The 13723-nt window shown below is 39.2% G+C and overlaps 1 protein-coding gene across 1 annotated transcript in view; it reads left to right on the top strand.

The window, feature by feature from the left end:
• The first annotated feature begins 333 nt into the window (after positions 1-333).
• The window catches only part of Hormad2 (HORMA domain containing 2), a 75179-nt gene continuing 61789 nt past the window's right edge, over positions 334-13723 (top strand). Inside the window, exons 1-4 of the mRNA XM_036200144.1 lie at positions 334-421; positions 7464-7605; positions 11460-11523; positions 12001-12037. Coding sequence (XP_036056037.1) covers positions 371-421; positions 7464-7605; positions 11460-11523; positions 12001-12037 — 294 coding nt within the window. The 5' untranslated portion in view covers positions 334-370. The remainder of the gene's footprint in view (positions 422-7463; positions 7606-11459; positions 11524-12000; positions 12038-13723) is intronic.

Consider the following 13723-nt stretch of genomic DNA (forward strand, 5'->3'; position numbering starts at 1 on the left):
AGTGAAAACTTACATGGTTGTTAAAATTACTTGCCAAAATTACAGTTAATTCATATCCTTCTCATTTGGAAAATTTAGAATAAGAATTTTTATAATTCAGATTCATTTGAATAATTTTTGATAGGGCCAAGTGAAACTATTTTAGCTTCATTCTCCCTTTGTGTTTTCAAAACTGAGCTTGGTAAATTTCTCATGAAACAGGACAGTCTGGGAAATAGTCTATATTTAACCTTACTTGACTTTAAGTTTTGATTTTAGAATTCAGTTCCATCTTTGGAAAGACGTGATAGGAAGTATTATGTCAGGCCAAATCGCTAATGACTTTTTTAACAGGTGAGAGCTGTTGAAAGAACCCTGACTCAGTCTCACGATGACCACTGTTCAGCTCTCCCGAGACACCAGAACACTGAAGGCGTCTAAGGTATTTGTTAAGAGTTCAAAGAAAATCAATGACCACTCAGTGAGTTACTTAACTGGAAATTTCCTTAGCAGCAGTTTTATCAGTTAATTGGCACATAATACTCTGAGGAAGTGTGTCAGTGTTTTAATGCCCAATGGACTAGGGATATTCGGAAAATTAAGACCAATTGCAAAGTTACTTACTGGGTGCTTGTTTCATGTTTACTAGAGTAAAAGAAATCAGAAACAAAGAGCTGTTTGAAGAGAATGGTCCTTTGTTAGACGTCTACTTCCTGAAGCAATTAGGAAATTTGTAATTTTCAGAACTAGAGAGAGCACTGAGAGAAGCTTTGATGCTAAGAATCGGGGAGAATGTGTTAGTCACTTCCTGTGTGGTGACAACATATGAGATAATAAACTTAAGAGGAAGGGGCATTTATTTTGGCTCACAGTTTGAGGAGTGGATTCTATTGTTTCTGACTCAGTATCAAGGCAGAACAGCATGGAGACCTGCTGGGCGAAAGTGCGGTAGAGCAAAGTGGCACACCATGGTGGCCAGGGACAGGAGTGGGGGTGGGAGGAGACACACTTGACAAGCTAATGTCATCCCATTAGATTCCTCTGCCTGAAAGTTCGACCATCTCTCAGTAGTACAACAGGTTGATGACCATGTCTTCCATTTTGGGGGGCGTTTACACTTCAGACACAATAGGCTGCAGTATGTCAGGCCAGGAAACCTTGCTGGATTTACCCAGGCTAGTTCAGCATATCCCAGAATAGTCATTAATTCATCATTTATTTATTTAGGTTCAATATATAATATATGTAATTAATGTGTAGTTTTATGAGAAAATACAAACAATTATATTCTTAGACGTTTGTAACTTGATTAAGAAAAATAAGATTTATTTACATATATCTGAAAAAGAGTGAGAGGCTGAGGCCAGGAAAATTGTTACAAGCTTGAGACCAGCTTTGCTACATAGTGAGTTTCAGGTCACCTTAAGCTAGTTTGAGATGCTGTCTCCACATTACAACCCACAAAAGCATACAATGATTCAAACTGTAGCAATTTAGGGATTTTGTATACTCTGAAATGATGAAAAAGCTCATAGAGGAGAGAGAATTTCATGAGGAAACCTAGCCTGTGCTTTGGCTCAGAATAAGAAATAAGCTTGGCATTTTTAGGGAAAGCTGCTTTTTCAGTAGTAAAATTCTCATGTTGGCCAGCAGAAGAAAACAAAATGGAATAGGAAATTGGGGAACAGATTAATTTGGATCTTAAAAGCTAGGCTAAAGAATTGATGCTTTATTCAGTCAGTGCCAGGTCAGAAGGCTAGTTTGATTAGAAGAGTGAGTACAGTACTTGTTTTAGGAGTATTAAATTATAGCAGAGAGAGAGAGAACAGTTTGACACTGAAGGAGAAATCAGGCATAAAGCAAGCAGTCATCTTTCTGGCTTTGTTTTGGCATACTCCCCAAGCCAACACCTAATCTCATCCAGTTTCCTAAGTGAGTGCTCCCTCCGGGGGACATGTTGACCCGGTGTGTGAACTGCAGTCAGCATGGCAGGCATTTTCTCATCGTAAATTAACAAATTGACTTTTTGCTTCAATCTTCCCTTTGTTTGGGTTACATGAACTGCTCTTCCCAGCAAATTTCAAGTGACAGTGCAGTTTTGTTATCTAATAATACAAACTGATAATAGCCGCAGAAGTCAATATTTATTCAGCACTTAACTATGTGCCAGGCATTGTGCCAAGGGCATTATGTTATTATTTCAATTAAATCTCTCAATAAGGAAGAAACTGAGCAGGGCGGTGGTGGCATACACCTTTAATCCCAGTGCTCAGGAGGCAGAGGCAGGTGGATCTCTGAGTTTGAGGCCAGCCTGATCTACAGAGTGAGTTCCAGGGCCACACAGAGAAACCCTGTCCAAAAAAAAAAAGAAGAAAAAAAGAAAAAAGAAGAAAAGAAAAGAAAGAAAGAAACAAGGAAAGAAAAGAAAAGAAACTGAGCTTGGAAAAGTAAAGTAACCAGCTCAAGGTCATATAACTTAACAGTTAAATTGTCAGCAGCAGCATGCTTTACTACCAAAACATGATAATGCCTTCTATTTCAAGCTATGGTATGTCCATATATTAGATATTTAGAAAAATATCACCAGTAACATTTAAACTATTAGACTAGCTGAGCTAAGGAGAAAAACCCTGGAATAACAAAACTGCAGAGGTTTTTCTAGCCATGGATCTTTGTTACTATGAATGGCCTTCTAGTACCTGTATTTAATGTCTTCATACTTCCAAATTATTTAGCTTTACAAAATGAATTATTTATGTATTACCTTGCCTTTTTGTTTTTAGTGAGTTATTACATGCATTCCATGTCAGCCATTACCCAGTAACTCAAGGAAACCCTAACCTCTCAGGATCTGTAGGTTCAAAACTCCAAATTTTCTTTTTACTTTTTAGAAGTACACTGCATAGTCCAAGCTCACTATGTAGTTCAGGTTGGCTATGAGCTTACAGTCCTGCTGGATTACAGGTGTGAGTCCTGGCCTCAAAAAGAAAATGTAAAATATCTTTAAAATAACTGAATATAATGTTATTTGTCAAAAACATAAAGTGATCTAGAATGTCCAGAAGATTTTCTAGGATTGTGTGTGTGTGTGTGTGTGTGTGTGTGTGTGTGTGTGTGTGTTGTCTGTTTGTCTCTGTGTGCACCCATATGTGTGCACTTTTTGGAAGTTCTTTTTCATCTGAAGATGTTTATGGGTAGTAACTACCTCTAAGTAACTTTATTAGAATTATTAGAAGTCCAGCAGTTGAGTTGTATAATATAGTGAAAGGACACTTGTAACTTGTTAGCTTTATGATCTGGCAAATCACTTATCTTTCTAGATCTCCCTGTGTCTTGAGTACATTGAGTTAAATGAGTTCTAGAGTCTTTCTAATTAAAAATACTGTGCAAAGCTCCCCCAAATTAGATTAAATTGACTTTAATTTGATGAGTGTCTTAGTTAGTTTTCTGTTTCCATGATAAGACACCATGACCAAGGCAGCTTAAAGAGTGTTGTAGTGGGGCTTAGAGTTTCAGAGTGTGAGTCAATGACCATCATGGCTTGGAGCATGTCAGCGGGTAGGCAGGCATGGCACTGGAGCAGTAGCTGAGAGCATGCATCCTGATCCATAAGCATGACACACACACACACACACACACACACACACACACACACACACAGAGAGAGAGAGAGAGAGAGAGAGAGAGAGAGAGACAGAGAGAGAGAGAGACATATGCATGTACTCTGAGAATGGCCATAGACTTTTGGAACCTCACAGACCACCCTCAGTGATGCAATTTCTTCAGCTGGGGACAAAGATTTCAAACATATGAGCCTATGGGGGCAGTCTCATTCACACCGCCACACTGAGAAAAGAGAGACTTGAAAAAAAAGCTTTATTACATTAATTTATTAATTTGATTTATTTATTATGCATCTGTGCACATGCTTATTTATATGTGTGCCTGGTGTGCTGGCTATTATGTCAACTTGACACAGTTAGAGTCATCAGAGAGTAGGGAGCCTCAATTAAGAAAATGCCTCTAGCTGGGCGGTGGCAGCTCACGCCTTTAATTCCAGCACTCTGGAGATGGAGCCAGGTGGATCTCTGAGTTCAAGACCAACTTAGTCTACAGAGTAAGTTCCAGGACAGCCAGGGCTACACAGCAAAATTCTGCCTCAAAAAACAAAACAGAGGATGGAGGGAAGAGAGGAGGAGAAGAACAGCAGCAGCAGCATCTATAAGATTGGGCTGTAGGCAGGCCTTCATTAGTAGGCATTTTCTTAATGAGTGTTCGATGGAGGAGGTTCTATAAGAAAGCAGGCTGAGCAAGCCATGAGGAACAAGCCAGTAAGCATCACCCCTTACAACCTCTGCATCAACTCCTGCTTTCAGGTTCCTGTCCTGCTTGAGTTCTGGTCCTAACTTCCTTCAGTGATGAGCAGTGATGTGGAAGCACAATCCAAATCAACCCTTTTCTCCCCATGTTGGATTTGGTCATGGTGCTTCATTACAGAAGTAGAAACCCTAACTAAGAAGTTGAGTATGGAGGGCGAGCAGTGTGCTGTGTGTGCTTGCATAGGTCAGTTGCCGGCTTGCATTGGTGGATATCTTTCCACTTGGTGGGGCCTGGAGATGGAGCTAAGGCCATCAGGCTTGGTGTCCTACACAGGAACCATCTTGCTGGCCTGGGAAGAGACATGCTAGCCTGTTTATTTCTAAGGTTCTGACTATATCAGTGTAGCCTCATTCCAGTAATGAGGGAAAGCTTCTTCTGTCACTACATTTTGGAATTTCCCTGACTTAAGGAAATACAGTTTATCATTTGGAGATTTGCTTTCAACAAAACCTTCTAAGGATGACTTGGTCTTAAAAAGAACTTTGTAAGCTTTTTAGGAGTAGTACTTTGTTGTTCATAATCTTGGCAGGGCTCAGCACTCCTCTAAAATATTTCTGGTAGTCCTGGAGACAGAATAAACCCCCTCCCACAAATATTTAATTAAAGAGGAAAATTATTATCAAACTTTCCTGGTTTTCCTGTTTCTTTAAAGATTAAATACAGCTCCTTTAATATGGTGTCCTAGATGTGCTGTACATTGACTTCTGTTGGATTCTCTCTCAGAGCTACCCTTCTTAACCTCTCAGCAGCTGATCGGACAGTCATGCCCCTGCTGTGTCCCAACACTCCTGCCCTCTTGCCTGTACTAGTAACAGTTCCTCCTCTTTACCACTTGTTTGTAGGGCTCAACTGAGTTTCCCTTTGCCACAGCTTTCCTACTCAGGTAACCACTGCGTCTGTCTTGCATGCACAGCCTCTAGTGTCTCTCCATTAATCTGATACCCAGTCTGTGCTCTGTTAGTAAAAAACTTGCCTGTAAAACACTTTCACCAAGTCTTTCCTCTCTCTCCACCTGGGCTGTGAATTCTATTAGAGTACATATGTACTCTTTTGGTTTTCTTCTTTTACTATTTTTTTTTCCAGACAGGATTTCTCTGTGTAGCCCTGGCCATCCTGGAACTTGCTTTGTAACTGATGTTTTACAAATTAATGAAGTAATACATGTTTACATAACAAGTGAAACAACACACATGCACACAGGCACAAACCAAAAACCCAATAGTGATTGAACTAGGGACCATAGAAGCATTTTATAGACTTTAGCCTATCCCATCCTCAATAAAGTAGGTCTTACTATTACCCCATTTACAGATGAAGGCATTGAGGCACTAGAGAGATGGGTTAATGCAGAATCAGGTACCTGCAACAATTTACTAGCAAAGGAGTTTTATTGTAGCACATTTACCTGTTTATGATGTCTGTGTCTTCTTTCATGTTGCAGTGGCAGAATGAACTGCAAAACCTAAAACATTCACTATCTGGGTATCTACTAGAACAGGTTGCTGACGTCTGCCCAAATCTTAAGTCATGGTAGTAGAAGAATAATGACTTGAACCTAGCTGTTGGGATGCAGTCTGTGCCCTTAACCTCTTCACCATGCTGCCCCCTCTTACCAGTCTACCCTCAAGCCACTCTCAAGTCCCCAGAACCGTGAACTCTACGGTCTGCAAGCATGAGGACCTGAGTTTGATCCCAGCCATTGTGTGCACTTGTAATCCCAGCATTGGTGAGGTGGAGACAGGTGATCCCTGGTGCTTGCTGGCCAGGCAGTAACCTAATTAGTGAATCCAGGGCAGTGAAAGACCCTGTCTCAAAAAACCAAAGTGACAGCACCTGATTCATAATAGCTTAAGGGTGGCCTTTGGTGTCCACATGCATGTGTACATACATGGTTGTATACCCATACATTTGTGTACCTACACACACAGGAGCATACACATAGCATACAGAGAACTTTTCTTGCTTCTTTTCATGCTTTTTAAAATTACTTATAAAAAGAGACAGTTTGGTGGTTAGATATGGCACATGATAGAGGGAGAAAAGCCACAGGTGAATGAAGTTGCTAGTCTGGTAACTGGAATAGATGATAATTTACTTGTCTAGGAATGAAACTGGGGACCATTCTTTAAGTATGGTGGCAGAGATAACTGAATTTCAGGGTCTACAAAGTAGTATATAGGAGCAGATGCCCAGCTATTAGAAGTGTAGGCAGAGAACATAAGTTGGAAATTGAAGTCTTCTCTACAGGCTGTAAACTGAAGCTGTGAGGATAAACAAGATTACCCAGGAGAACTGGCAATAGAGAAAAGGACTGAAAACAGGAAGAGAGAGAGAGAGAGAGAAATGGACCGGGAAAGGCGGTGCACCCTTCAATCCCAGCACTTGGGAGGTGGAGACAGAAGGATTTCTGTGAGTTGGAGGCCAGCCTGGTCTACAGAGTGAGTTCCAGGACAGCCTGGGCTACAGAGAAACCTTGTTCAAACAAATGAGACTCGTGCATTGAGGTGGGAGTCAGGTGTGTAGGGATGGATGAAAGCCGAAATGGTGTTAGAGGAAGGAGTTTAGCTCAGTACCTGAGGTTTTGCTCAACATGGAACAAGGTCCTAGGTTTGATTCCCAGTTCTGCCAAAACAACAAAACAAAACAGTGTTAGGACTACTGAGGGAGAGCTATGGGTACGGTGTCAGAGGCTGCAGAGAAGGTACATACTGGTGAGGGCTGAGAAGAAGCAGTGGTGAGACAGATGTGCATAGTGACTTTGGAGAGAGCAGTGAAAATAAACAAGAGTAAAGTTCAGATTGCAGAGAAGTCTGAGGCGAGTGTGAAGAGAGGAATGGGGTAGATAATTAGAGGAAACTTCCAGTTTTGTCTCAGATCAGTGGGTCATTGAAATAAATTGTTTTAGTCCTGAATTACTTTCTGTTCTACCTTGCTTGTGTGAAGATCTGTTTTAACACAGTATCCAGAGCCCTGTTTTCTTTTGATTACCGATAAATGTATTAGATTTGAAGTGTTAAAAAGTCTTTCCATCCTTCTATTTTAGTTGTTGGTGAGCTGAATATATTCATGAATACTGATTTTTTTCATCTATTTTTTTCTTCCAGAGCACAATTTTCCCATCCCAAATCACTAATGAGCATGAGTCACTGGTAATGGTGAAGAAACTTTTTGCTGCTTCTATCTCATGTATAACATATTTGAGGGGCCTGTTTCCAGAGAGCTCTTACAGAGATCGCCATTTAGATGGTAAAGTTGAGTTAAATGATTGCTTTGGCTAGTGTCCCTTTTCTACTTAGCAGGAAACCTTTCTCCTTTCACAGAGTGCATTAATTCTAACTCAGGGGCATGTTCTTCAGAATCAATTTACTAATTCATTTTCCATTTTAATTTTGCTATGTGTATTGGCTTTACTTATAGGAGCCATTCACTTCCAGCTAGTTATCAAATGAAAAAATAAACTTGTAGAGCTAAATCTAGTAATTGTAAGCCATCCCTATAAAAGCCAGAACAAAAATCTATCTTAATGCTGAAGAGTTACATTATTTTGTGCCTCAGTTGAATTCATTTTTTGAGGTACACATTTTGACCTTGAGGAAGTTCAAAGGAATCAGGTGAGAAACTTCTCTCCATTAACATATAAATAATGCCTGGGAGAGGTAAATCCATTTGTTGATTGGTGTGGATATTTAGACAGTTATTTTAATCAGTTATGTTCTTTTCATAATAGCCAGTCCTGCCTCTTCATTTTATTGTTATTGGTGTGTGTGTGTGTGTGTGTGTGTGTGTGTGTGTGTGTGTGTGTGAGAATGCATAGATGTGTGGCCGTGTAGGTCAGAGGACCAGTTTTAGTCAGTTCTGTCCTCTCATTATGGTTTTCCCAGGAGTGATCTCAGGTCTTTAGGCCTATTGTAGCAAGCATTTTTACTCACTAAGCCATCTCACTGGCCCCAAGTTCTTACTTTTTCTGTCTCTTTGTGACTTTAAATTTACCATATTATGACTTTATATAACAAGCTGTATCTGGCTCCTTAGAAGAAATTGTACCAGAGGCTCTTCAGTTTTTCAAAATCTTATGATTTGTTTGAAAAGTTGAGTTGTGGATCACATGTGATGGTGTATATCTTTAATCCCGGTACCCAGGAAGAGGCAGGAAGAGCTCTAAATTCAACGCCAGACTGGTTGATGTAGAGACTTCTAGCCCAGCCAGGGCAATGTAGTATGTCCCTGTCTTAAAAAGCCAAATCAAGATGGGTGAGGTGGGGCATGCTTTTAATCCCAGCACTCGGGAGGCAGGCGGATCTCTGTAAATTCGAAGCCAGCCTGGTCTACAAAGTGAATCAAAACAAAACAAAAACAAAAACTCAAGTTAAAAAAATAAAAACTGGCCGGGCGGTGGTGGTGCACGCCTTTAATCCCAGTACTTGGGAATCAGAGGCAGGCGGATCTCTGTGAGTTCGAGGCCAGCCTGGGCTACCAAGTGAGTTCCAGGAAAGGCACAAAGCTACACAGAGAAACCCTGTCTAGAAAAAACAAAACAAAACAAAACAAACAAAAAAAAAAAGCAAGATGGCTCACCCGGTTCAATTTCTAGCACCTTCATGGTGCGTCACAACCATCTTTAACTCTAGTTCCAGGAGAAGCAACACACTTTTCTGGCTTCCATAGGCACCAGACACACACGGTGCAGGCAAGACACCCATACACATAATAAAAATAAAATAAATTTTAAAAGAGCTTTGTTGTAAGTTTTGTTGATTAATCACTAAAATGGGAACTAGCATTTGGAAAATAAATATAGAGAACCACACATTTCCTTTTAAAATGCCATTTTTCCAAATCTAATTGGAAATTTCTCATGTTTATATTTAATAATATACCATGGCTTCATTTCAGTGTAATTTTCTTAAGCAATATTGATTCTCCAAATGAACATCAGTGAAATGTGTCTTTGCTATAAACACATAAGCATGGTACATGTAATCATGGCACCTTTCTTTGTGTTAATGACTTCTTTTAAGTTATGGGATAGATCTATAAGATTTAATGTGTTTACAGGTAGCATATAATTAGTTTCCCCTCCTGTTTGGAACATAGAATTAATTATAAAAGAAAACATGCTTTGGTAAATTAAATGCTTTTTGTGTCATTACTACTGCTGACATAAAAAACACAGGTCTTATCTCAAAAGGTAAAAGAGATAGTTTATTCTAGAGCCAAATGTGAGTAACACAGATTTAGGTTACTGCCAAACCCAAATCCATGTTCCAGTGTGGAAGTAGTTTCATGAAGTTCTCTTAGTAACAGAACAAAAAAAGTCATAAATCAAGACACTTTTCAAACACCTTGGTGGTAGGGGCCGTATAGCAAAGTGGGGAAATCTCTGCTGTCAGCCTCAGGTGCTGTCTGCTGACATGTTCAGCTTTTGTGTTAGTGTAAGCTAGAGAGTCTGTTGGTGTATTCCAAAAAGACTCACCTAATATATCCAAGGATGTTAGCTCATAAACTGAGGTTAGACATTAAATGACTATTAAGGGGACTAGAGATAGGACAAGATATTAGTAGTTAGGCTCTGGACCTTCAACATTCCAACCTTTCCACAATCATTGAAGTTTTAATCAGTCAACCTTGTAAAGTGTACCTTCTTTTCTAGGAACATTGGCTCACACTGCCATAGGTATGGTGGCAAAACCATCGCTCCTAGTTTCATTTTTTTTTTCTTTTTGGTGACTGTAAATAGTAGAAGTCAGTCCCTCAATGTATTTGTATTCAAAGTGACATGTCACAAAAATGTTCAATTGTAGGTGGAGTTTTTTGTTGTGATGCTGGCCAGCTCCCAAATAAGCACACAGAGACTTATTATTAATTATAAATGCTCAGCCTATAGCTTAGGCTTGTTACTAACTAGCTTTCAACTTAACCTATATTTTTTAACTGTGCTCTACCATGTGGTGGTACCTGTTTTCAGCATGGCATACTCATCTTGATTCTCTCTGCCCTCCTTACCTGCATTCTTTTTGTCTGCAAGTCCTGCCTAACCTCTACCTGCCCAGCTATTGGTCAGTCAGCTCTTTATTAACCAGAGACTAATACTTACTCCATGTAGAGAAAGATTGTTCACAACATGCAATATTTGTATGGTACTCTACTTTTTAATAATCTCTAAATATTTGTCAAATTAGAATATTTTTCATATCCCCCAACAATAGTGGAAGTAATGTTAACTTTAGTGTTGGAAAACAATATGAAAAGATGAAAGACTCTGGTCTGAGAGCTGATGAGATGGCTCAGCAGATAGAATGGTACTTGCTGCCAAAGGTAATGATATGAGTTCAATCCCTGAGACCCACAGTGTAGGAGAGACTCCTCTAAGTTGTCTTATAACTGTTACACATGCAGTATGGCACACACTACTGCACTTTTATGTACATGTGCACAGATTCATAAATTAATAAATATTTCAAAATTCAAGAAGTTCCTATTAATCGTACATGAGTCAATGATTTTATACTGATTTCAACCCAAAATTGTAATGTCTTCCTTTTCTTCCCTAATATAGAGAAGTAGTTATATTTCACATGGAAATGTTTGAGAATAATTTATACATTTGTGTTTAATTTTTTTTCATTGAGAGGGAAAGAAATAATAAAGAATTAAATTGGGACTGTGTTTCAGTTGTCACTTGAGATGATCTCAGTGACACCTTAGATTACTTAGAAGGGAACAAAGAAGTAATAGAAACCAACTTTGCAATAAACCCAGCTGGGTCACACTGTAGAACAGGAAGCCTGCCAAACTGCCTCCAAAATTAGGACTGAGATAATTAGCAACATAGAATTTATTTTCAAAGTAGGTATTTAGAAATTTAAAAATGTGCCAGGTGGTGGTGGCGCACACCTTTAATCCCAGCATTCAGGAGGCAGAGGCAGGTGGATCTCTGTGAGTTGGAGGTCAGCCTGGTCTACAGAGCGAGTTCCATGACAGCCAGGGATACCCAGAGAAACCTTGTCTTGAACCCCCAAAACCCAAAAGAAATAAAATGCAAGAAATGCTCTGTTTGGCATGGATTTTTCAGTACAACAGTTGTGTTTCTATATTTTTAGACCTCAGTTTAAAAATTCTCCGGGAAGACAAAAAGTGTCCTGGGTCATTACATATTATTAAATGGTAAGTAAATTTTGTAAAATTTAAACATTTTTGTCATGACTGAAATAACCCGTAAAAACTTTATTTTGTAAAATCATTTCCTTAAACCACTTTTCTTAGTCCTCTTTCTTAGAGATTGTAGCAACTATTCAGTGTTATTTTAGACTATTGATTTAGTTTTAGAAGAAAATACACTTGTCTAGAGAAAACAATTCTACATTTGATTGTTCATCGTATGTTGCATGTCTGGGTACTGACATTGTGATGAGGGGAAGAGGAAACATACTCTGTGCTTCAGAACTGCCTGTGTATTTTTACAACACTCCGTAAATATGTGGAAAGATGTTGGGAGTTTTAAAAGGTGATAAAACAGAAAAGACAAAGTGATTGTTAATTTATATACTTCAAAATAGAAGTGTAAACTAATTATACACTTGGATTTATTTTTTTGGCTGTTCATGTGGTCCAAAGTGACATTGGATATTTATTTCTTAACAGGATTCAAGGTTGTTTTGATGCTTTGGAAAAGAGATACGTAAGAATGTTTTACAATTTACATCAGGATTAAAGATTCACCTTTTACCCTTTAAAAAAGTTTAGACTTTTTATTGTGTAGTGTTGAACAGTATAACAGTGCCTACCTTTGTACTCATCAGTGAGTTTTCTTTTGTCTTGGTTGTCCACTGATGTCTCCTTTAGCATCAATTAGAAACGAAAGCTTCATTCTCCTCTTTTCTATATTCATCTCTTTTTAACCACAGCTTCCTCTGAAGTCACTGGACAAGATCCACAGGATGTGGGTTAGGGAAGACAAGAATCTGGTAGTTAGCACACTGAACATGTTCATAATAGTGGTAATTCAGTTTGCAGATGAGAAAGGAAAACATAGTTAAATGATGAATTTTTACTTTGTTTTATTTTGGTAACTATAACTTGTGTGTAACTGATTTTTTTGAAAACACAGCTCAAATGCTTTCTCCTGCTTCCCTAGACAGTTAGGAAGAGTGTGAAAAATGTAGGCTCTAGGCCTGCTTGAAGAGATCAGATGCATATAAATGACATTGCTGCCATTATACTCCCTTGACTTTTCTCCATGTCTTCACTCCAGCTCCCATTTAAGAAACGTTGATGTGACTAAGCTTTTATTCAATTATTTAGTGTTGTCATATATTCCTTTCTTGAGTGAACAGTTATTATTCCTGATTTATTCCATGTTGATCCAGGGGACAGAGGGATGGATACAAAGATAAAACAGGGAAGGGAAGGGTTTATAGACCATGGCAGAAGCTGAGTGGTGCTCATATGAGGCCTGATGATTGGCAGTTATATACTGGCCCAGCTGTACCTGTTGCTAAACTATTGACAGTACTTCTGTATCAATGGGAAGTTGCTTTTTAGAGTCCTTGTGTCAATTCCTACCAACACTTCCCCCTTACCAGAGTTTCTTTTGAGAGCTCCCCACACTTCCATAAAGGCCACAAATTAAAGACTCTAAAAGTTGTTCATAGGAACCCAGCTCTAGAGCTAGGTTTGGACCCTTCCTGATTGGTCAGTACTTGTTATATTGGACTTGATATTTTCAAGTCAGTTTCATGTCAGTTTCATACTTAAAATTACAGAGATGTTTTGACCTCACCCTATCACAGCGTGAGTAACATTGTACTACTCCTAACTGTACGTCCAGAGGAAAGGTGGAGAATCTATGCAGCAGGAAAGCAGAACAAAGGAGGGGTTCCACCCAGCAGAGATTCAAGGGCAATCTTTCAGAGAAAGAATCTTTGGAGATGAGTGCAGGACAGCTTCACACATCCTAGTCTAGTGCTGTGTTCTCAAAATGTATCTCCAGCTTAAGAAGAAATGACTGTTGATCTTTGAAGCCTCTAAGCACTTGGACAAGTTGAGAAGGGTTTGAGGGTCATCACAAGGTTTAACAATTCATTAGCAACATTTCCTGGGTGTTCATCATCCAGAGGCAGTACAATGTAAGGGGCCGTTCTTGGGCTGGAGAGATGACTCCATGGTTAGGAGTGCTTGTTGCTCTTGCAGAGGACCAAGGTCCAATTCCCAGCACCCACGTGGTGGCTCATAACCATCCATCTAATTCCAGGAGCTCTAACAGTCACACACATGGCACACATACATACATGCAGGCAAAATATTCATGCACATAAAAATAAGCTTGAAAATAATTTTAAAAAAGGTCAGCATTCTGCAGTCAATC

This window comes from Onychomys torridus, chromosome 10 (assembly GCF_903995425.1).
Source record: "Onychomys torridus chromosome 10, mOncTor1.1, whole genome shotgun sequence".
Lineage (NCBI taxonomy): Eukaryota > Metazoa > Chordata > Mammalia > Rodentia > Cricetidae > Onychomys > Onychomys torridus.